General features: G+C 46.7%; 1 protein-coding gene across 5 annotated transcripts in view; it reads left to right on the top strand.

Annotated features, from left to right (window-relative positions):
• Positions 1-3,718: 3,718 nt before the first annotated feature.
• Positions 3,719-23,359, top strand: part of LOC134415959 (uncharacterized) — a 103,457-nt gene continuing 83,816 nt past the window's right edge. For 2 of the 5 annotated variants that reach the window (XR_010027141.1, XM_063152033.1), the window contains exons 1-2: positions 3,719-4,233; positions 22,792-22,867. Coding sequence is in view for 4 of the 5 variants with exons in the window: in XM_063152033.1 (XP_063008103.1) it covers positions 4,165-4,233; positions 22,792-22,867 (145 nt within the window). In the remaining variant the exon portion in view is untranslated. The remainder of the gene's footprint in view (positions 4,234-22,791; positions 22,868-23,359) is intronic. The other 3 variants (XM_063152031.1, XM_063152030.1, XM_063152032.1) reach the window with 3 other exon arrangements.

The following is a 23,359-nucleotide window of genomic DNA, read 5'->3' as shown; positions in this document are numbered from 1 at the left end:
TTGTGGATTGTCCTCCTCTTCTGCTTTTATCTACGTACACTGGACTGTGTTTGAATCTGTTGGTGGATGCCCCTGCTCTGGAGCACCATTCAAGATGTGCCTGGCTTTGGGTCCACATCTTCCTCCAAGCAAGCTCCAGGCTCAGCTTTCAATCTGCTCCTGCCCTCCTATTCTCTTTCAGCATTTTCCTTGGCAGATGCTCCTTCCCTGCCTGGTGCTGGCAGTACCTCCAGTGTCTGTCTTGGACACCACGCAGTTAGGGTCATAAGCAAGCAGGAACGGATGGGGTTTTTCCAGCTCAGCCTCGTCTCCCTCGGTGTAATGAGGGGAGATCCCCAACAGATGGCACTTGAAGCTTTTCCCTGGCTGGTTTTTCCCTCCAGCCTCGCGATGTGCACATCCGTGTGTGCACAGATGCAGCATGAGCCTGTTACGGCACGGTGTGTGGGAAGAGGAGACCAAAAAGAGGTTCACTTGTAACAAGGGGCGAGCAAATCCCCAGGTGACTTCAAAGGGTGAAAAAAGCATCTCTCCTTTTGAGAAGGCTTGGCCGGGCCTGCCTAATGAGGCTCTCTGCACCCACACACATTCCTGTTCTTGCACCTGGCAGTGTCAGTGGTACACCTTGGGCAGCATAAACTGCAGAAGGCATTAGCTCGTCCTCTGAGCACAGCAGGAAACACAGCCCAGAGGGAATCTGTGCATTAAACTAATCCCCACTGCATTGTCTCACCCCTACTGCCTGTCTCTCATTGCACTGTTTGGTCAGGATTCCCACAGAGGAATGTCTCCAGGGGAAAGTAAGATGGGGCACAGCAGACATCCAGCGATGTCTTCCCCATGGCAGCAGTGGGCAGGAACACGTGGAAGTGAACCAGCACCCTGCCTCAGCTCACAGTCCCCTGCCCTCTCCCTGTCACCTCAGTGCCATGTGTTCCTGCAGGGAAACTTGCCTCCTTTCTGCTCCTGGTCTGGCCTGGAGGAACTTAAAGAGCTCTTCAAGAAATGCTGGAGCAGGCATGTGGGTCTACCCTCAATATTGTGTGATGCATTTTTCATGCTTTTATCATGTGACCAGAGGAAACGTGGACTAGGTTTGGGATTTGAGATTTGGTTTGAACACAGTAGGCAGATCAAAACTCCAGGGGTGAGAAGCCCACAGGAACCAAAACCAGAGCAGAGTGATCACATGAGATGCTCGGGAACAGAAACCACTGAATTTTGCATAGCTCCAGCAGTGTGATCTAGTAACAGGCTAGATTACAGTCTGGGCACATACAGCTAGGGGCAGGGGGTACCACTTCTATTCTTGAATCTTCCACAGCTTTTCTCAGTGACCTTCAGAAAGTCAAGTAACCTTCTCTGACTTGGGTTTTTCTTTGGGAATAATACTATGAATTACTCCTGGAAAATATTTTGCTATCCTCAGGTAGAAGTTACACGGGAGTGTTCTGCAACCTGTATGTGGAGGAGCAACATGTCCAGCCCTCTCAGGAAGCTTTCTTTCCACTATGTGATGCAGCAGTGTGACTTGTCATCTACTGGGAACCTATTCAGCACATTGAACCTCATCCTCAGGGCACAGATCACCTAAGGGTTGCAGCAGTAGGCTGTAGCTCTGCTTTCTGTGAGGGTTTCTTTTCCTCTGGGGGCCTGCTAAATTGCTTGTTGCTCTTTGCAGCAGTGTGTCACTGTGTCTCACTCAGAGATGCTGGATGCTGTGGATTGATGATTCTGGTCATATGAAATACACAGCTGCTCTGCAGGTATTTGCTGAAACATATATAGGTAAAGGTTGCAGAAGCAGGATTTGCTGAATTAGTTTCTCTCAAATGGCAAGTGCCCCAAAAGAGAACTTGTTCATCAGCACTTCATCAGCACTTGTTTTTGCTGCTTGCCCTGAAAGGCCTGGCCCTGGAGCAGGTTAGGAGGCCTAGCCAACCCCTTCCCAGGCTGGGCTCCCCACTGCTGTCCTGTGGTGTAGTGGGGTGCGGTGAGCTCAGGTAGAGCCTGTGATGTGTTACACTTGGGATGGCAGGTTCTGCTTTTCCCTGTTTCAGGAAGCTTTTTCAGCTTCATCTCTTCTGAAACAAACAGCTGGGCCCTGGCATGTGCCTGCCCTCATGCTTGATCTCTGAATGGGAAAGCAATTGTACACAGCCATTTAAGCTGACTGTGGTTTATGGGTTATATCTTACAGACCATTACAAGGACTGCCAGTGTCTCCAGAGTTGAAATAAGGAAAGAATAAAGGCTTAGGGAATTTTGCTTTATATGGAAAAAAAAAAAAAAGTAAAAAATTATTAGAGAGCCTCACTTGTTGGACTTTAGAATATATATTGGTTATGTCTCAGGAATAATTCTTATCTAGCAAAATATAACATTGCATATCTCTATGGAGGATTTCTGGTTTCAGTTAGCATTTTACTCCCTCCTGTTGGATGCAGGATACCAGACTAGCAATCTGCTCGTGTGCAGTATTCCCTGGGTTTTTTTAATCCATACAATAAGAAAAGCAGAAGTACCTGTAGCAATATGTGGTGGCTTAGAGTCATAAGGTTGGATTGTGATTTGAATTTGGTGTGAACTCAGGGAAAAATAGGTGAAAACAAGTCCATAGTGTGAATGCAGAATGCACAGATCAAGTATGGTTTAACAGCTGAGACAGTTTCCTACTGCAGACATCTTCTAAGAAGGCACTATCTGAAAAGCAAAAATTGCTTTCTGGCTCAGACTCTCTGCTTGTTGTACTCCTTCAAGAAAAAATACTTTGCTAAGTGGAGCTGAACCGAGGCCCTTTTCCCCGCAGCAAAGATGTGCTCTCTCTTTCCCACAGTCAGCACTTTAGGAGTGCTCTTATCTTGTTACAGGCCTGCTGGCTGAGAACTGGGAACCCACAGTTAACCAGCCTGCGCTCCTGGAATCTGTACACAAGCAGAGACCTCTGCAATGCTCCCTGGCTTGTCCCAGGAGGAAGGTTGGGACAAAAGGCTCTGCTGGCCCTCAGGGACTGGGAATGGGCGAAAGGGACCTTTCACCCAGACACGGGGAGTTCATCGCTGGCACGGAGCTGGCAGTGGGTGAAAGCCCTTTGTTGTTGCTGCTGCCAAACGTGTCGGCGCCTTCCTGTGGGTTCAAAGTGGCCGGGAGCCTATCAGTCAGCCCCTGATAACTTTCCCGACTGTTTTGCCAGGGAGGTGCTGAGGGACTGCCCATGGAAACGGGGCACCTTGCTCGTGCCCGAGACTGGCTGGTGCAGCAGGAGCTGGTGCCGGCCTGGCCCCGCGCCTGCGTTTCCGTGGGGAAGGGCTGAGGCGACTTCCCTGCTGCTGGGGTGGCTCAAGGGACTCGAAACCGGACCCCCGAGCCCTCCCTATGAATCTGGCTCTGGATCGGAGGGCAGGACAGACAGGTCACGGCATCCCGTTGTGGGATCTCTGGACTGAGCGGGCTGCGAGCCAGGATGCGGTAGCGCAGAGCCAGCTGCCAGTCCCTCATATCCCGAGCAATTCGGGGACCCAAGGAACGCCGGCGGCCGGGAAGGGCCAGTGACCCTTTAAGCGGAGTCCCCGCCCCGTCCCGCCCCGTGCCGCTCCGTCCCGCCCCGTCGGGCCAATGTGCGCCGCGGCTGCCGCGCCGCTCGGTACAAGTTTCCCGTGGCGGCGGGGCCGGAGGGGGCCCGGGGTGGTGGCTGTGGGCCGCGGTAGCGGCGGGGCGCCATGCCCGATGCCCGCCCGGGGCTGACCGGGCGGCAGCGCTGCCATGAGCGGAGCCCGGCGCCTCGGCCAGGGAGCTCTGCCGTCCCGCAGTGCGCCGAGTGTCTCTCGTCCCTCTGCAGCACGCTGCCAGCTGGTACCTCCCTCTTTTCTGAAGCGTAACTGAGGAGGGGGTGGAAGGCAGAGGAAGTTTGGTGCTCAGTTTTTTTCTGTAGGCTTTGCAGAGGGATTCCCTGTGCGTGGCAGCGCGGAGGGCTGCAGGACGGGGTGCGGAGGGGCAGGGGCACGGCCGGAGCCGGGGCTGTGCGGAGCCGTGCCCCGCCGTGTACCTGCGGCTCTGGATGCGAGCTCCGCGCAGCTCCGCCGAGCGTAGCGGCAGCGGCGCGGCTGATGCAGATGCGTGCGTGTGTGTGTGCTTAACCCTTTCTTGGCTCCTCGGATTTGTACCATGCTGAAGATCCTCACCAAAAAGCTCAGGAACCAGAGTTTGAACGAAATTCAACCTTTCCAGCTAAAGGTAAGGAAAGCCGGTTTTGTCTCGGTTGTGTTTTGTCCCCTTCAGGTAACTACTGAGAGGGCCTTGAGAAGCTGGAAACTTGCAGTGTTTATTATGCTGGGTCAGTTTCCTCTCAGCCAGTGTGCTCAGGAGGAACCGGCCTAGGCTGTATTCCTGTTACTTAAAGTCCCGTTTCTTTGCACTCAGAGTTACCCTGTGCAATTCAGATTATGCATCTGTCTTCATACACCTTTCTGTATCTGTCTGTTCTTTAAATGTTTTCCTTTTGATGGGATTCACATTTAACTGTGTAGGCATTTGCCTAGATACCTTTGTATGTGGGCAATCTGTAGCCTCTCAGACCTTTCCAGGCTAGAACCTCACTGTGCTAGGTACTGTACAAACATGATTTACCTAAAATGCCTTTCAGCTCTTTATTTGCATTTCTCCTTCTTCTGGTCCTCAAGGCCAGAATCTGAGCTGAAGTTTGCAGGCTGGATCATTGCTTTGACCCATAGCTTTCCAGATTCTTCTTACATCCGTTTTTAATGTTTAAAATAAAACTGAGGACCACAGATTCAGGATGAGAACTGTCTAAGCCCTTCCTGCCAAATATAAAAAGGAATTTTTGAGCCATGTACCACAGGATAAAAATGGAGCCATGACGAATGCGAAAAAAATACCAAATCCTGATTTGGCAAAATTGTTGTGAACCAAGGGATATCCCCTGAAATCAGCAGAGTTACTCTGGATTGGCATCGATGCTGTGGGAAGTGCAGCACCTGGCCCCAAATAAAAGAAGGGATCTGGGAAAAGTAGCAGCCCTCTTTGCCCGCGTTGGGGGCTGGGGATCCGTATGCCAGACTCTAGTGGAGTCTTTTGTATGTGTTACACAGAGGCTCGTTGCCGTGTGGCTGCACTTCTGCGCAGCCACTCTGGACAGGCTGATGGCAACTTTGATGAAACATCAGCACTGTTTCTAACAAAGTTTGCTCTACTTCTTCCTCCAGGGATTGCACATTCTGTGGCTCTCAGGGGAGGCAGGGTTAGGTTTTATTTTTGGAAGTAAAGTAAGGGCAATGCTTTAGGTTGTAGTGGATTGATTCAGTACAGAGTATTTACAGAGGCTGTGAGGGTTTTTTTAACACTGTGTTTCTGGACCTTACAGCTGCAATCTCTTCCTTTAACTTTCTTGTTTGTCTCTTGGAACCTCAGGTTGTGAAACCGTGAGACTCTTTGGAAGGAGCTCTCAGAGGTGGATACAGCCTTCAGGATGCTTGGAGGCATGCAGGAAAATGTGCATGAGTGGGCATCAGCCATTTTGTTTATGTTAGTGCCAAGGTTTTGTGCTGCAGACAGGTGGTCTGCATTTTTGCAGGCTCAGTAGAGGCAGTTCAGCTTGCACTGTGCCTTGTTTGCAAGGCTGTTCCATCCGAGCTGTGTCTGCAGCCTGCAGTGGGGCATGCTACAATGACTGGTATACATGTGTATGGGCAGAAAGCCAGATGTGCAAACCTTGGGTTTAAATCTGTTTTGTGGGCCTTTGGGGACCATGTGCAGCTGCCTGGTCTTGGTTGAGCCTTGCAGCAGCATACTGATTGCTTAATGGAGTGTGCAGTGCTCTGTCTTGGGTGTTGGACCAGAGCTCCTTGCAGGTCTGGACCCTGGCTAGGTGTCACCGGGGTGAGCAGTGTGGAAACTTCTGGTGGCTGTGCTGTGCTTCATGGACCCTGTGTCAAGGCCAAATGCCCTGTGCCATTTTGCTGTACTGCCCTCATGATGTGGGGCTGCCAGGCACTGACCAGACTCAGCCTTCTTGGCCTTTCTGTGTCTGTGCAGGTCTGTACGTAGTCAGGCTTGTATGGTGAATGCATTATTTAAAAGGTCCAGTGTGCTGTCATTGAAACCTACTGAAAAGTTAGGTGAGAGCACAGAACCAGGTCTGTAGGCCTGGAACATCAAGGTTGGATAGAATAAGAATTGATCTACGTTGACCACTCAAACAGAGTGCTTTCTGAGCTTTAATAACAGTGTGCTTAGCTGCTCATCTCCTTCATTGCCCACTCACTGTAGCACTTTATGACTTTTTTGGGAAGTTCCCAAATTGAAGGTAAAGCAAGCTGCTGGTGTGCTTCTGGATTACAACTGTACTGAAATTAGCCTAAGTCCCAGGAGACTTTCCTTGGGTAAATTATCAACTCATTTTTACAAGTGTGGAAGACTTGACCAATCTTGGATTGGCATCCAAGCTTTGGGAATCTTTTCAGGATGAAATTTCTGCCCACTATAAAGGCTTTATTTTTGTATGGTGTGTCTTGAATTGGTTTAATGTGGCTGTAATAGGGCCTCCTAGTTTTCCCCTGCTTGGAGAAGCTGAGAGGATGCCATGGCCTTCTGTAAGTGAAACCAAAAAATATGCAATCTTGGGTGTTGATGTAATGGACTTTTCTTTTTCCATTCTAAAGCTGGCCTTTAGGCAGTTGGCAGCTAGGGCTCTTCAGAGGACTTTGACTCAAGATGTGCTGGTGTCTCTCAGAAGGTGTTCCTCCATTGCCCTTTCACCAGAAGTCACCATGGTGGGAAGGGAGGGACTGACTGACACTTCACCTGATGTTGGGTTAGCCTGCTCAGCCAGCAGTTTCTGATAAGGGTGGCTGGGCTGTCAAGTGTGATAGTTAGGGTTCAAATTTGAGTGCCTCGCCTTGGAAGACAGCTGACCTTGCTTCACAGAATTCCAGAATGGGTAAGGTTGGAAGGGATCATCTGTTCCAGGCTCCCTGCTCAAGCAGGGTCATGCTAGAGCACATGGCACAGGATTGTGTCCAGGGAGCTCTTGAATAACTCCAGTGAGGAAAACTCCACAAACTCTCTGGACTTGGTCGCCCACACAGTAAAGAAGTTCTTCCTCATGTTCAGGTGGAACTTCCTGTGCATCCATCTGTTCCTGCCTGCTGCCCCTTGTCCTGTTGCTCAGCACCACTGAGAAGAGCCTGGTTCCACCTTATTGACACCCCCTCTTTAGGTGTTTATTTACATTGGTGAGATTGTCTCTATTGCCTATTTGAAACTCACCAGGCGCATCTCCCTCAGCCTTTCCTGGTAAGAGAGATGTTCCAGTCCCTTTATAATCATTGTTACCCTCCACTGGACCCACTCAGGAGCCCCACGTCCCTCTTGTACTGAGGAGCCCAGAACTGGACACAGCACTCCAGATGTGCCTCACCAGGGCTGAGCAGAGGGGCAGGATCACCTTGACCTGCTGGTACTGCTCTTCCTAATGCACCCCAGGATACCAGTGGCCTCCTTGGCCACAGGACACACTGCTGGCTCATGGATGGCTTGTTGTCCACTGGGACCCTCATGTCCTTCTCCACAGAGCTCCTTTCCAGCACCTGAGCCTGTGCAGGTCCATATGGTTATTCTTCCGCAGGTGCAGGACTCTGCATTTACCTTTGTTGAATTTCAGAAGATTCCTCTGTGCCCATCTTTCCAACCTGTCCTTCTGAAGGGCTGCACAGCCCTCTGGGGTATCAGCCATTCTTCCAAAATTTGTGACATCAGTGAACTTGATGAGGAGGCATCTGCCCCTTCATCCAAGTCATTGATGAATGAGTAAAACAATATTGGGCCCAGTATGGAACCTTTGGGGATACCACTAATGACAGGCCTTCATCCAGACTCTGCCACTGATTATGACCATCAGCCAGTTCTCAATCCACCTCTCTGTCCACTCATCCAGTCCATGCTTCCTGAGTTTGCCTATGAGGATGTTGTGAGAGACAGTGTTGAGAGTCTTGCTGAAGTCAATGTAGACAATATCCACTGCTCTCCCTTTGTCCAGCCAGGCAGCTGTTTCATTTTAGAAGGCAATTGAGTGTATCAGGCGTGACATTGGTAAATTCATGTTGGCTACTCCTTGTCATCCATGTGGATAGACATGGCCTCCAGAATGAGGCATTCCATCACATTTGTAGGGATTGAGGTGAGGCAAACTGGCTGGTAGTTCCCAGACTCCTAATTCTTGCCTTTTTTGAAGACTGGGATAACATTTGCTTTTTTCCAGTTCTTGGGCATCTGTCTCTGATTGCCACAACCTTCCACAGATGATCTTGAATGGCCTAGCCATGGTATTTTTCAGCTTTCTCAACATTTGTGGAAGCATCTCATCAGAGCCTGTGGAGTTGTGCATGTCAAGTTTCCTGAGGTGTCTTTCCATTGGATACTTGTGTCCCTGTAGCAGGGGCAGCATGTCCACTCCTGAGCTCATAGCACAGCCTGTTAGCTTAAGAGCTTCAGCTCTTCAACCTTCAGCTTCTGTGGCTCAGTCCAGGAAAGGAGAGGGCATTGTGCCTTGGTCTTTGGTCTACCACTTGCTTCAATGGTCTGGTGTTACTGGCTAGATATTAGGCCAGATTCAGGAACCTTTTGGGCTGCTTTTGAGCCAGAAGTAGATCTGACTTCAAAGGTTAGGGATCATCTTTGATAACTGCTGGCAACTAAGTCTGTTCCAGAGCACTTGAGACAGAAGGAAAAAAGTGGGATCAGGGGAGTGTGGTAGTGGAATGCTTCAAAACCAGCAAAGTGAGAGGGGCCTGTAACTCAATGCCTGATTTGAATTTTTTTTTTTTTTTTTTTGTGTTGGTTGTCCAGTATTACAATCTAGTATAGTTTTTTATTATTTTCTTTATTATTTTCTTTCCTAGTTTTAGACTTGTAGCCCTGAGAAGCACTTCCTGAACTGTTAAGTCAGGCTGATCAAGGAGCTTTTAAAATGCATATCTTGGGCTTGGTTGTGGGTTTGTGATGGAGTGCTGATATTGAGCCCTTGAAGTGTTCTCTAACCAGCTCCCTGAGCTTTCTGTAAATCAAATGTATTCTTCATCCCCACAATTTGGAGTAGGGGATTCTCACACAAATGTGTTTCTTCCAAGTTTCTCTTTAACTCTTGGGGCCTTGCTATTTATGTAGTGGCTCAAGTGTGGGTGTCTGTTTTCTGAGCTTTGCTTGCAAGCAAGCTCCTTCGGGCAGGGAGCATCTGGCTGGAACAAGTCTGTGCATTGCCAGTCAAACTAAGCCCTTAATTAGTGGCCCTAGGTGTTATCAGAATGAAACAGTTGGATTGTGGTGTGTTAAAAAATTAACTGGCTGGAACATGCAGTTAAAGAAGACTGAGGACTTTAAAGGTGGCAATTTCATTCCAGCTTGCTGTTGACACAAACAACTTTGGAGGTGACACAACTGATGTTCTAATCAACAAAAGCTGTTAAATTACTTATGTACTTGGCATATTCACTTTGGTCTTGGGCAGAGATAATACAGACATGTTTGTCACTTTCTTTGTATCAGTGATACAAAGTTAAATGTGAGTGTTCTGGTGACAGGGTATTTCTCTTCTACATAACTTTAGCCTGACATTTGCTTAAAGGGAATTGTGTGCTAGGTGCTAGCAAAGCCACTGTGTCAGTTCTCTTCATGTACTCTTGCAGCTTGTACATGAGCATACACATCACTGGGGGCCAGAAAGTCATCTCAGTTATTTCCTACTGGCATCTGTATCTGGAATCAGCTGAAAGACTCTGGTCTGGCTGGCCAGCCCTGACAGGCGACTGGGAATCATCTTCATCCTCCCTGTGTGAAGGGGATTCAGCTAGCTGTGCAAAGTGAACCTCAAGGCTGCAGGCAGTGACTCCCTCAGTCAGTGACCCTGTGGTAGCTGGTTACTCCGTGGAGCTGGGAGCATTATTTTTTTTCTCCTTAGACCAAAAAGAAAAAAAAGAGTGGAGTAGCATTATTATTGATGCACAGTGGGTATGCTCTCAAAGATCTGCTCAAGTGCTCAGGCTAACTTTGAATGAGGACAGACTGATTTCTGCCTTCCTTTGGGCCGACTGCTCGTCGTGTGTCACAGGTCTTCAGCTTGGCACAGGGAAAATTTAGCTTTGTCTGCTGTGGTGTATGCAGGTTTTCTCTCCTTTGTGAGTTTTTCAGCAGATGCCACAGGTTCATCCTCTAGAGCTGGAGGACTTTGTTTTACATTGAAATGTTGCTTTTCTTCCTGTTACACCAGCTGGCTACATTAGGTGCTTCTGGTTTGTCGTAATCGCAGGAAAGACGCAAACGTGTGAATCTAAGTGTGCAAGTACAATTTTGATTCTTGGAGTACCTGTGAATATGCCTGAAGTTAGGCTTGTGATAATTTGGACTGAAAATATGTATGTTAGTGGGTTAGATAGATATTTAGTTAAGGCAAAGAGTAGAACAGGCAATCCCAGCCACTTTAAGCCTTAGGTTTTTGAGACTTCTGCCTGAGGCATTGTAAAATAATGGGTTTGTGATTCTTTCTACTTGGCTTTGAAGATCTGGATCTTTAAGGGTTGTCATCTTTTCTGTGCAGACATTCAGCACTGATGATCTGTAATGACTTAATTCCAAAGAGTGATACTTCAGACAAATTGCAGATGCTGCATATACAGCATGATGGGGCATTCATGGAAATTGAGGTAGTGTGAGGCATTCTCTCAGCTGCCTTTATGATGGATAGGAAACTATGGAGGAGCTCAAAAAAAGTCCACTTCCCAAAGGCACAAAGAAATCTCATTACTTTTCCTTGTATTTCCCAATTTTTGTTTTTTATTTGAATGAAAAACTAGATTCTGAAAAGCCAGTGCTGTGTATTTGGGGATTTCAGTGAAAACTGATTTTCTTTTGCTGGATAGTGCAGTTTTTAATTTCCTGCTGTCATGCATTGTCCTGCAAGTTCCAAATTTGTTCCACTGTTTGGGATGCTAAATGTCTTCTTGAGCACGTAAAGAGCTCATATTTGAGGTGAAAACAGAAAGCAAAACCAGGTCATTATTTATTTTAATTATATGGCTTTCACAAAATAGTGGGTTGACTTTTTTTTTTTTTTTTTAATAGTAAAAAACAAGGCTTGCATGTGCTTAGGAGAGTTCTGCGGAGTGGTGGGTGGGCAGGGCACCGCTCTGCTGCAATGTGTCAGCCTGGCCAGCTTCCCTGGCTGTTCCTGGAGCACGCCTGGGGTCACAGCAGTGTTGTTGGGCTCCCTCAGAATGGGAACCAAGGGCTGTATTCCCTTTTCAGCGGGAAATAACACTCCCACACACATTGTAGGCAGCGCCGGCCCCTCCCACCCCCGTGCCTTTATCTGTAGCCCCTGTTCTCCTGTTGAGTGGGATTCAGGTTGCCGGGTGATCCAGCTCTTCCTAGCAACCGGCACGGCAGGTATGTGTGTGCTGGGCTGTGTGCTGCCCCAGGAGCTGCTGGACGCGGCCCTGGGCAGCGCCTGCTTGTCCCCTTGTCCCCCTGCCACCGGTGAGCAGCAGCCAGCCGGCTAAGCTGTTTGTGAATAGGCACCAGCGCCACCCACAAGTGCTCAGCGGGAACACCCAGGCGAGGATTTAGAGAAAAGCCAATTAGTTGTGACCTTTATGTGCGCTGAAAGCATTCCCTGTGCAGCGAACTCTGCTGTGACCCAGGCCTGGGAGTCGATGTAAGGGACATATGGCCCAGTGTGACCTGTGCAGAGCTGTGCCCATGCCAGTGTGGGCACAGGGCTCCCCAAGCTGTGCGGATGCAGTTTCTTCTGTTTTGGCATAGTCACTCCTAGGGCGTGGACAGCTCAGGGTGTCTCTAGGCGTTTCTTCCCTCTCTCGCTGTGTTCTTGTTTTTGTGCCCATTATAACCTCCTCTCTGCCATGGGCTGGTCTGTTTGGACACAGACCTGGCATCCATGTGTACCTCAGCCTATATGTCACACTGGATGGTTCACTTCCTGTAGGACAGGCATTTTCAGGCTGGGACATCTCGGGAGCTGGCTGAGGCAGAGGGAGCAGATCTTGCATGATGATGGGTTTTTTTTTTTTGTTTGTTTGTTTGTTTTTGTCTGCTTTTGTTTTGTTGTTGTTTTAATCTCCTTTGTAATCACTGCAGCACACCAAGTGCTCAGCCAGGTGAACTTTTGCTGTTGTTCCGTTGAGCAGCTCTAGCAGAACTGGAATGGCACAACAGAGTACACTTGTGAAGAACTCACATGATTACTTCTCTGGACCATCCTTGTTGGCTTCATGGAAGGTGAAATACCATGGATGCTTATGGAAACTCCCTGTTGGACTTGTATGTAAGAAAGTATCTTGCTTGGTACATTTGCGCTGAAGCTGCCACATGGCTGCATGTGCAGTAATCCAAATCCTGATTCTTTCTAGTTATTCTGTGTTAGCACAACAGAATGTCATTTAAGGGTGGCAGGGGCTAAAAGCCTAAAGAAGATTCTGTGAGTGCTTCCCAAAGCAGCTGATGTGGACCAGCCCCTTATTTCTTTGTTTCCAGCGCTCTCCTCCCCCAGCCCTTTTCTTCAGGCAGCTCATCACCCAGGCTCAGCCTGCTGCAGAGAGCTGCAGCTTGCCCAGGCCTGAGCTGGGGTGCTGGGAGCAGATCAATGTCTGTGTGTCTGGCGTGCACCCTGTGGATGAGTGTTGTGAGCCAGGAGATGGGTGAAGCCTGGGGAGGTGTCCCTAAGGCATAGGGATACCTGGTAGGCTGTGGGTTGCCTCCCTCAAACTGCGTGGCTGGCTTGGTTGGTCCTTGTGCCCAGCAAACACACCTGAGAAAAGGCCTCTGCAGCTTTGCCTGGCTTCACCTCCCCATCCTAGCTCCAGCATCAGACCACATGAAAAGAACTCTGAGTTCAGGGCTTGAAATGCTTTCTAAGGAGGAAAAGGAAACCAATGCCTGCCTTTAGGTCTCCAGAGGAGGCTTTTGTTAGTCATGTCTCCTGTTTCATGGATAGGTTCACCTGAGGTTTGTTGCCTGACTTCAGGTAGATGGTCCTTATCTAAATTGAGATTTATGAAAGAATGGGAGATGCCTGGTATTTGTGAGATGTCCAAATACCTCAATATTCATAAATGTTCACAATGAGAGTAGGCATGCCTTAGTTTCTGATATATCTAGGGATATAGACTATTACTTGGTAGCTGATTAATTGATTTGTCTGGGCTACAAACCTGTTTTTGAGCCAGGATTTCAAGGAGATCAGTCAATTTGAGTTGCTGATAGCGCAAAGATCCTACCCCTTCGCACCTATTTTATTCAGCAATCTGTCTCATCTTATTCCTTCCTAACAGGGTCACATTGTTTCCATGATGCATGCTGGTTTTTATTTAACTGATGTCCTTACTTCTTGGCATAACACAATCTACCAAGCTCTATATGGACATAAGATGAGAATAAAATTTCCTTTAGTTGAATGGGGAATTTCCCATCTTAAGGAAAGGTGCCAGACAGGCAGCTAAGTTCTCCAGTTTGCTAAGAGTGTGTCTGGATGTAAGTTGGAAAAATATAAAATAATCCTTCCATATCCTGTCACCCAGTTATTACACACAAAGCTAAGTGGTTATTCCAGACAGTTGTCTGCAGCCAGACTATTCTTGTGTGGGTTTTTTTTAATATAGTTTTTTCTTTATTTCTATGAGCTGGTTATTCCAAAGGAATAAAGTTCTATGGCAAAGGCTAATTAAGAGGAAAGAACAGAGATATTTGGTGTGAAGCCTATAAACTGAAATAATTTAGAGGCTTGAAAAATCAGCAGCTTCCAAGTATAGATTTTTTTGTTCTCAGAGAACCTTTTTTGTTCTGGCTTGGACAGAAGCAATCACTTTTGGGAAACCCCTCAATGGTATTTTGCAGAGGGCTGCAGTGCAGTGCAGCTTTTCCTGTCTTGCCCCTGAACTGATATGTGGGAATGCTAATTCAGTATGTGGTGCTGGGACACTGCCTCAGGAGCACTCTGTGGTGGGGTGAGTTGGACCTGGCAGAGCACTGTCACACTTTGCTCTGTGCGTCCCCCTTGCCTTGTGACATTGCAAGTAATTCCATGGTGCTCTGTGTCCCACTTTCATAAATGGGATTTAGGAGCATCCATCCCATATTAGACCTACAGTTTCCCCCAATAGCCTATCCTCTTGCATTAGTAACCCAATAAGTTTCTTCTGCCTAAACTGTTCATTTTACACCACCAAATCTGTGTAGGGGTATTTACATGCAGAACATCCAGTATTTCACATCTTACACACTGCCAAATTATCACCTCTTATTTGTTTAGGACCTACCTCATACTAATTTAATTTTGTGCCTTCTGTGCTGTATTTTGGAGAAAAGAGTAAATATTCAGATTCTATCTTTGTGAATATTCAAATTCTGTCTTCTTTTCTAGGTCATCCTCTATGTGTGGGATGATTTGACAACCCATTTGTCAGATTTTCCTAACTAGGAACCACTTGGAATCCCAAAATATTTACCAGGAAAGGATCTGGTGCAGTGAGAGACATTACAAGTTATGACTTGTTCCTAACTCTTACTTTGAAGGTGCCTGACCAGACGGATCAAAGACCTGGTCTGAAAGGATTAACCTTCTGGTTTGCTCTCTGATAAAACACAAGAAGTTTGGTGTAAATCCACAGAGATGAAACAGCTCTCATCTGCTTGCACTCAGAGGGGTTAATGTGAGGTTTTAAGGGGAGGAGAAGCCTGAAATGTCTCATGTGCTCCAAATGTATTTTCCAGCCTGACTGTAAGGCATTGTTCCTTGTGTTTGCAAATGTGGCTAATGTAGTTCTTTATGGCTGAGCAGAGGTGAGTGTCGAGTGAGGTCTCCCAACACAAGCAGCTTCTCCTCGGCTAAGGAAGTCTCTCAGGGCAAAGGCACTTGCCCTCTGAGTCTCTTGAGTAGGGAATGGAGAAACTGTTACCAGATGTGTTGTTTATGCCAGCTGCTGTCAGCCGTGCTTCCCTGGTTGAGGGCACTCATGGAATGCTGAGGAGCTGCTGAAAACTGCCTGAGAAGCTGGCCTGTGCAAAGAAACCTTTCCCCATCACAGCAGTAGTAACTGGGCTAGGCTGGTGGGGTGGGCTGTCACTCGGGAGGGCTGTGTTCAAATCCCTGTGGCCAAGGCAGGAATGGCTGGCATTGGTGTGAGCAGCCAGCTCCCATCCTCCCTCCCTGAACAAATGCATTACAGATAAGATCAGCTATTAGAGGTGCCTCTCCAGTTCTAGGTGTCCCTTGTACTGTCTTCCTCTTGTTTCTGAGAGGGTTTTAAGCCTCTGATAAATAGTGTTGCTTTTAAGCTGACTACTTGGAGCTGAGGTTTAGCAGCAAATGGGCTGTAAATTACAGATGGAGCTAAGTCACTGTATCTCAGTGCAGCGTGGATGAGGCCCTGTGAAGGAGGTCTTTAATCCTTCGGGTCCTTTTTCTCTTCCTGGATTGCTGCGCTTTGTGGTGTCAACACTGCTGAATAACACTGCTCCTGCCGGGTGTGAGCCAGGGATTGCCAGGGCTCTGAGCTGAGAGCTGTCAGGGAGTGGATCTTCTTTGCAAAGGGATGTCTTTGCATCACAACTCTGTTGCTGCTTCTTTCTGATATAGTTCTTTGTTAGCTCTCATCTGTGCTATGTTGTCTCCCCTCACAGGATGAAAAAGCCTAACAGGTGAATGCCACCCTCATGAGACTCCTTGAAACTTGTATAGGAATTAGCCACAGCTCTCTTCATTGCAGCAGCAAAGCTATAAGGAGAGTAACAGAGCTGTTGAGAAACTCATAGTGTGGTTCTGTCACATGCAGGTGACTGCCACCTGGGGCCAGGCTGGCTGGGTGTGTGTGAGGAGCAGAAGCTGAGTGTGGGACGAGTGTAGGAGATTGGTGGGACACTTACAGGGAAGTGGCACACCTGGGAACTTTATGTGCAGGTACAAGTGGAGCTGGGGGAGTGTATGGTTTCTGTCACTTGCAGCAGAGCTATAAACCTTAACTAGCCTCTTAAGCTAACAGCATAAGGATGGTTTGAGAATTTTGTAAAAGTTCTTGCTACCAGAAGGAGTGACACGTATCACAGCATGGAGCTGCACCATTCCCCTGGCTCCCATGCTGCAGAAGTGGTCTTACTTTGGAACACAGTGGTCTGGGAAGTCAAGAAGGAAATTGAAGGATTAAAGACTCTATTTCTGTGGTAACACCTTAGTTACTAGACCCCATCCACCTGCTGAGTGAGGGCTGTAGTGACTTTGTTTTATCTTTATTTTTAACAAGTGAAATTCGTAACATTGAAACTGTGGTTCCAAACATGACTGCAGTTCTGTTTAATCAGAGAGATTCTTGTTCTAATAGTGGCTTTGAGGATAAATAAACTCAATAACGTTCTCTCAGATTTGGAGTATTTTGTGTGGTAAGGAACAGAGTCTGAGTGGATTTTGCCTAGGAGGCCTTTTAAAGACTAATTTTTTAATTGCTAGCATTCCTTTTGTGTCTTTTGCTGGCACAGAAGTGTGATGCCTGATGGGAGGAGTGTGTGCCTCTTTATGGGTGCCTATGCCATTGGTAGAACGAAGCCTGTTCTAATCTGTTTGCAAGTAATTATTTCTATTTTGGGTGGAATTTAAAAGCATGATCTTAGTTTTATTCTTGTAACAGTATTTGCCCAGAGTTCCTGAGAACAGACCCTGGATGGATAGGAGTCTCAATTGCAGGCATCAGCTGTATTCCCATCCCTGGGACTGGGGAACATGGGATATCTAGTTTCTGGTGCTTGTGCACTCCCAAGTGTTCAAGCACCATAGGCTCACTGGTGGTGTAAGCATACTTTTCTGGATTAATGATGAAGCATCAGGACTTGCTGGGTTTCTTGGGTTGGTTGGTTGGTTTCTATTTTGTAAATCCTCTGGTGTTTTTATCTTTAGTCTTGTGCTGCAAAATCATCTCAGCTGAGCCCTGGGAAGAACAGGGGAAGATTTTGAAAAAGAGGTTTGCACACTCTGACCGCTGCAAAAAGAACTGATGTGGGGCAGATAAAGGAGTGCAGAGAATCAGCTGTGTCGGCCTGAGCCATGTTTTGACCAGTCAAAACAAGAACCCTTTTCCAGGGCTGAAGCCAGCCCCACTGCACTTGTCTGCATGGAGTCCTCTTGTTTACTCTGCTTGCAGATGAGGATCCCCAGCACGAGGGTAGTGTATCTCTGCTTTATTCTAGTCAGATCTGTCTACAGGTGCCACTTCTTTCCAGAAGCTGTGGACAGTATGGTCAAGACACACTTATGTATTTGTGAAAGTGCAGGTGGACGAGGGAGAGGATTTAAAATGGTAGGAGGACCAAGCATGAACCTCCTCACATCCATGCCCCACTCATATCCTCACTGTTCTCTGTAAGCCTTGTGCCTTTCTTTCAAGATCTAGGTAACCCAATTTAAGCCCATGCTTCTGGAAATGCAGTTCAGTCATTGCTCCTCAGAACAGAAGCTTGGTTTCCATATTCTTTGATTAATGACTGCCACCACTTGCATCCTGAGAGTTGCCAGTGACCATGTTTGGCAGTGTATGAGAATGGTAAGCACTGAACAAAAGTAATAACTGTATTGTTAAAGCATTGCAGATTTGGCTACCTAGAGTGACTCTCGGCTTCCCTCCCATCTGTGAAACCACTGAAAATTAATACACTCCAGGCCCATGCTGAAGCTGGCATTCCTACAACAGGAATTTTGCTGTACTTGGCATAGTAGGGCTTAGAAAACAAGGGCCTCAGGGAGTGCTGTGTCCCACTGGCCCATCCCAGCTTTCATTTACCCAACAGCTGCTCTGTCAGGACCATGTTCAAGGGTTGTGAGCCCTAGGTTTGTCTATAGCCATTTGCAAGGAAATGGTGGATAGAGTTTGAAGGCAGACCTACTGTGAAAATTAACAGGGAACATAGTAACATGGAAAAATATTCTAGAAAAGCTTTTCCAAACCAGGATGGTTCTTGCTGGGAGTTTATCTGTTGAGGGACCCCAGGTATAACCCGTGCAGTCACATCTCACGTGTGGATGTTTGAAGATTGAACTGAACTTTTCTTGAGGAGAGAGCCAACCTGATGTACTGGCATAAATTCTCCCTGATAATCACTGAATATCTCTGAAAATCAAAGGAGATCTTGGGAAAGGAGTTACACGTTAATTTGAAGGTCTATTTGACTAATTCCTTCCTTCTTCCTAATGTTCCATGGCTCAAAACTGCCTTTCAGTGTCTCATCATCTACCTTGTTTTCCAACTTTCTGATTCAGTCTCTTATAATTGGTAGGATGGCACCTCCCTCATTCAAGATCAGGCAGTGTCCCATGGCAACTATACCAGTTGTTGACCTGGAAAAATATCACGAGGGAAATTTAGTGAAGTGTTTTTGCTAAATCCAAGTGGAAATGGAGAAGAGCCAGCAGCAGAGCCCTGTGTTGTAGGTTGCCCATGTCTGTAGCAGCTGTTCTGTAGGCAGTGTGGCAGGGGGGAGGTGATTACTGGTTTCATTTCTCCAGTTTGAAGTCTGAAGAAGTGGAAATCAGTTCCCCATCACAGAGATACCAGTAGTCATTGCTGAGCTCATCCATTGCTTTCTGGTTGTGTGCCAGGAACCAGGGTGTGAGACCAACTTAGTGAAGTCTCTTTCCAGGGCTCTCGGAAGGGACTTCACTTAGTTGCAGAGATTCCCAGCAGTGGTCAGCCTGAAGTGAGCAAGCCTGGGTCACAAACAGCCTTGTATGTACAGCACAGGCAGTGTTGGCCTCTGCCAGGGAAACCATCTCCCTGGAGGTAAACTCCCTCCTTCCCTCCCTCCCCTGCTCCCAGAGGGAGATTGGGAATGATGCCCTCCAGCCTGTGGGCATTCTTCATTCGGGCTGGGAACGCGGGGTTGCCTGTGGTCAGTTGTATCTTTGTATTATTTCTTCCTCATGAACATACCTCTGCTGCACCAAACCATGCTGTTGGTGTTTTAGGTTTTTAGGAGCCTTTAAGTGGAGCCCGGTGGGAGTTTTAGTCTGCCTTAGAAGTGAGATTTCTTATCCTTTGTAAGCTCACAGATGATTCTTAATATCATTGCTTTTGATTGTATGATAGCAGGATAATTTCTCTTCTGGAAGCCAAACCAAGAGGAACTCCACTTTAACTTTTTAATTGTCTGATGTATTTCAGAGCTTTAGACTTTGAGGGTGATGTCATCCTGTAGGACCTGTGCAATTTCAACTGCAGTTTATTACTCAGTTGACAAGCAGCAGTGTGATCAGAAATACACATTTTTGTGTCTCTAGTTTTTTTCTTTTATCTCCTAGTTTGTCTTTCATGTTAAAACTCCCTCAAAAGTGTAAGCTTTACTCTTAAGTTTTCCTTAAATACCATCTGGTTATTTTACAGCAAGCCATATTTCCTTACTAGAGATGGATGGGAAATGAAATGGATGGGCAAGTTAGTTTATGTTTCTGTCTGGAATAGAAGGAGTCCTTATCCTGACTGAAGGCACATCAGGTGCCAGGGCTGAAGGTCCCAAGTGTAGCACTGAGTGATCCTCATCAACAGGAGGCTGATTGCTGGTGCATTTACTGAGGAAAAACTGAAGGGTGAATGGCCTGCTGTCCTTTGGTTTTTGGCTTCTTTTGTGCCATAGCTTGTAAACATTCACACATTGAATTGAAGATTTTTTTTCTATTCTCTTCAATTATACCTGTCAAGGCAGAAAGTGTGTTGTCCACAGTCCTGGCAACTTTTCCAGTTGCTCCAGCTTGAGCAAGAGCTTGGACTATGTGATACCAAGAGGTGTCTTTCAATCTATCCATTCTGCAATTGATGTGCTCTGAATGAAGCCATGATCTGGTGGGACTTTTGACATGAAGTTTTCCAATTTTCTGCTACAACAGTGCCACAGTTCTGAATTCCTGAGGAAAATGGGACCGTACTGCCTTGGACAAAAGTAAATCTGTGGCTAATATAGGGGAGGCTGGAGGCCTGAACACAGTACTGCTGTGTTTAGTGAAATGTTTTTGAATATTTAGGAGAGGGTACTGTTAAAGCCTGGGAAGAGTCAAGGGAGAGAGTATTTATCTTCAGCCAGTCAGAGCATTAGTCTTTGATTTCATAGATCTTTAGTTTTTGCAAAGTCTTGTTATCCAAACTGACAGAGAACCCTTTCTTTTTTGATCTTCCATTAATCTTTGCCTGTGTGAGGTATCGTGGCAAGGAGTTTCAGGTAAAAAATTTCAGTTCTACAAGATTAATGGCTAGCCTACTAGGAATGATGGTTCTCTGTTGGGGGACATAAAAGCTAGAGTCTCTTGTTTGAAAGATTTTTCTGTGCTCTGAAGAAAGCCTCTAGCAAAGTGTTTAAGGCAACTCACAAGGGAATTGATCTTTGGTTGCCTGAGGGACTGGGGAGGGCTCAGTACAGGAGAGTTACCCATAGGAGGCTAGGGGCTGACAAAATTTCACTTGCACAGGAAAGAGTGAATATTTTGGAGGTCCAGGACTGGTAGACACAGACTTCAAACGTCAGTCATGGACTTGAATCCACCTCCTATCTTCAGTATCTCGAGCCAGTGACATTGTGCAGTGGCTGTTTGACCTGCATGTGCTGGATGTCATTGGCTTTTTTTTGGAATCGGTGCTGTGCCATGTATTGACATTCATTCACATTGTACAGAAACTGGAGCTGCTAGGTTTCCCACACAGAGCTGCTAAACCTCGCTGAAAACCCTGCCGTGTCCAAATGAAAGGTTTTTATGTGGGAACGAGCCACAGCCTAAGGTCAGTACCTCTCCAGTTAGAATGGGAGCCTTAGCTTTTCTAAGGGAGACAGGACCTCTGTCTGTCTGTACAGCAGCCACACAATGGCACCTCAGTGTCAGCTGTCCCCTCTGTGAACTGCCATGGTACAAACAAGGTATTATACCTGCTCTGGGGACAACTAGAAGTCTCTGTGTTTGGCAGTGTTCCTCAGTGCCAGCTGCCTTTATTAAATGATGCATGTGTGTGAACGCATACAAGAAAGTTGTAGTTGTAGAAGGAAAAAAAACGTCCTGTGTTTACTTCAGGAATATGCGCAGTGGGGATAAATCTCAAATCTGACTTGCCTGATTCATCTTTTGACTGTTGAGAATGCAGTTTAAAGACTAACAAGAAAGGAAAAGATATTTTGTTTTCTCAAAGAGCAGTGTAAATATAGAGGGGCAAAAGGTAGCTTTAAAGAAGGAGGGGGGGAAAAGGTGTCTGCATGCTTTTGGGGGGAACAAAATGCAACAAACACAGTCCTGGAGGATGGTCACAAAATAGGTGTGTTGATTTAATAGCTGTCAAATTCAGGATCAATCAGATTTTGTCAACTATTATTGTTTCTCTGCATCTGCAGTGTGTCTTTCATAGACACGTAGGTAAGTGTAGCTGCTCTGTGGTGTCTCTGGGTGGCTGAAACACTACAAAGACATCTCCCCAGGGTGGTGAAGGTAAAATGGGTCCAAATCAGTGTCGTGGCTCTGTGCTTGCCTCTGCTTTGTAAAAGTCAAGCACAGCACATCAAAGGTGTAAAATGGAAGCATAGCATGTAACTTTTGGAAACGTATTGCCACTGGATTCTGTTGTGAGCAAGTATTTTGAGGCAGCTAAGAATGATAGCCATGTTTGTTGTTCTGAATAAAAAGGTGTAAGGAATAGTGGAGTTCATCTTGCCGTGATCATGTTATTCCAGAACTGTTTCTTATAAAGGTTTCTTTTAAGTATTGCATTTTCCTTTGACTCATTTGGTTGTGGCTGCTGCCAGAGACACATACTAAGCTGTGTAGTTCAATGGTTTGATCTAATAACTTCCAGGTAGGCTCTTTGCAGCTGAACAAAAGTCACTTTAATAGCAAGGTAGGTAGGATTTCCTCTGTGTAGGAAACTCAGAGGCATTGTGATCTATCTGACCTATAAAAGCTTGGTTTCAGATCTCTCAGTCCTCTCAAGAGGCAGCTAGCAGGTTTGTTCAGTGTTAGACATGTTTTGAGTAAGTGGCTTGTAGTCCATTGGCTGACACAGAGTAGATGTTCCTGAAAAGTCTTGATATTGACAAAATATGTGAGTTGTTGTTAATCTTAGAGCATTCAAAGTTGTTCAGTAGTACTGTAAGTTATCTCCTGGAGGGGACAACCTAACAGTATTGTCTGTGTTTCTGTGAAATCATGTTTCTTTTATTTCTATTAAATACCTCAGGGTTGGCCTGTAGGAAAGCAAGATGAGTCTGTGGTGGATTGTGTGTGAACTTCAAGGGGGAAGTGTGGGTACACACACAGGATGGCCAAAGCTAATGTGCCACTTCCATTTGTGGGTGCCTTGCAAGTGCTGTTGACAGGATGTGTCTCTATCTCGGCAGCGGCGATTTTGGAGATTCGGTTATCCACGTGATGTGGATGTGGTAGGCCATGATGGTTGTAAGCTACATGTCTGGGAAGTGAAAGGCAGGATATGTTCATTGTACTTGGGAAAGAGCTGGCAGTGCAGCTCTTGTGGTGGAAGCAGCAGTAGTTTGTGTGTTCTGTGTTGCCGAAAGTAAGAGGGTACGATGGGAGGTTGGGGCTGGGAGATGAGGATGTGCACACAGGAAGGTGCCATAGCTGGGTGTGTGTGGTTAGGTAGGGTGGCTCCCTCCAGGATATGAGAGGGGGAGGGTGAGGGAAGTGGCTTGGGCAGCAATATTCAGTGTTCATGATGAAGCCTTTTCTTTCTCCTTGTCCCCTAGATCTCCTATCCCCCAAGTGATGAGGACAGCGATGACTCTGAGGGAGAGAACCAGGAACTTGCTCAGATCGACAGAGGTAAAGGGATGAAGATAGAAGGATCCCGGGATACTACGGCTGAAGTCAGTTTTTCTTTTCACTCGTGCTCTTGCAAGTGCCTCCTTCCCAGTCCCCAATGTACCACAAACAGATGCATTAAATCAGTCACCTTTGAAGCATTTGGGACCTCATAGGGAGAGGCTGGTGTTATCAGATGCTGCAGTTGCATTTTTATCACCAGAAACAGACATTGTTAACCATGTGTTGTGCTGAGACATGGGGCAGAGATGATCCACAATTGTGCCAGCAGCAGAGCTGGGACTAAATTTTTATCTTCTATTCCATGCTTTTGCGCTTGGATCATCTTTGTTCTGGGTTTCCTCATCCTTGCTATTTTGAGTTTGAACCTTCAGTTTATTAATTTCCCTGGACTCATTATTTGATTATCTCTCTCCCTTCCTCCTAGACTGTTGGTATTGTGCACTATATTCTTGCATCTAGTGAGAGTCTTTGATAGAGAAGATATAGGTG

This window comes from Melospiza melodia, chromosome 3 (genome assembly GCF_035770615.1).
Source record: "Melospiza melodia melodia isolate bMelMel2 chromosome 3, bMelMel2.pri, whole genome shotgun sequence".
Taxonomy (NCBI): domain Eukaryota; kingdom Metazoa; phylum Chordata; class Aves; order Passeriformes; family Passerellidae; genus Melospiza; species Melospiza melodia.
The sequence above is the reverse complement of the archived record's forward strand: the minus strand, read 5'-3'. Positions and strand labels throughout refer to the sequence as shown.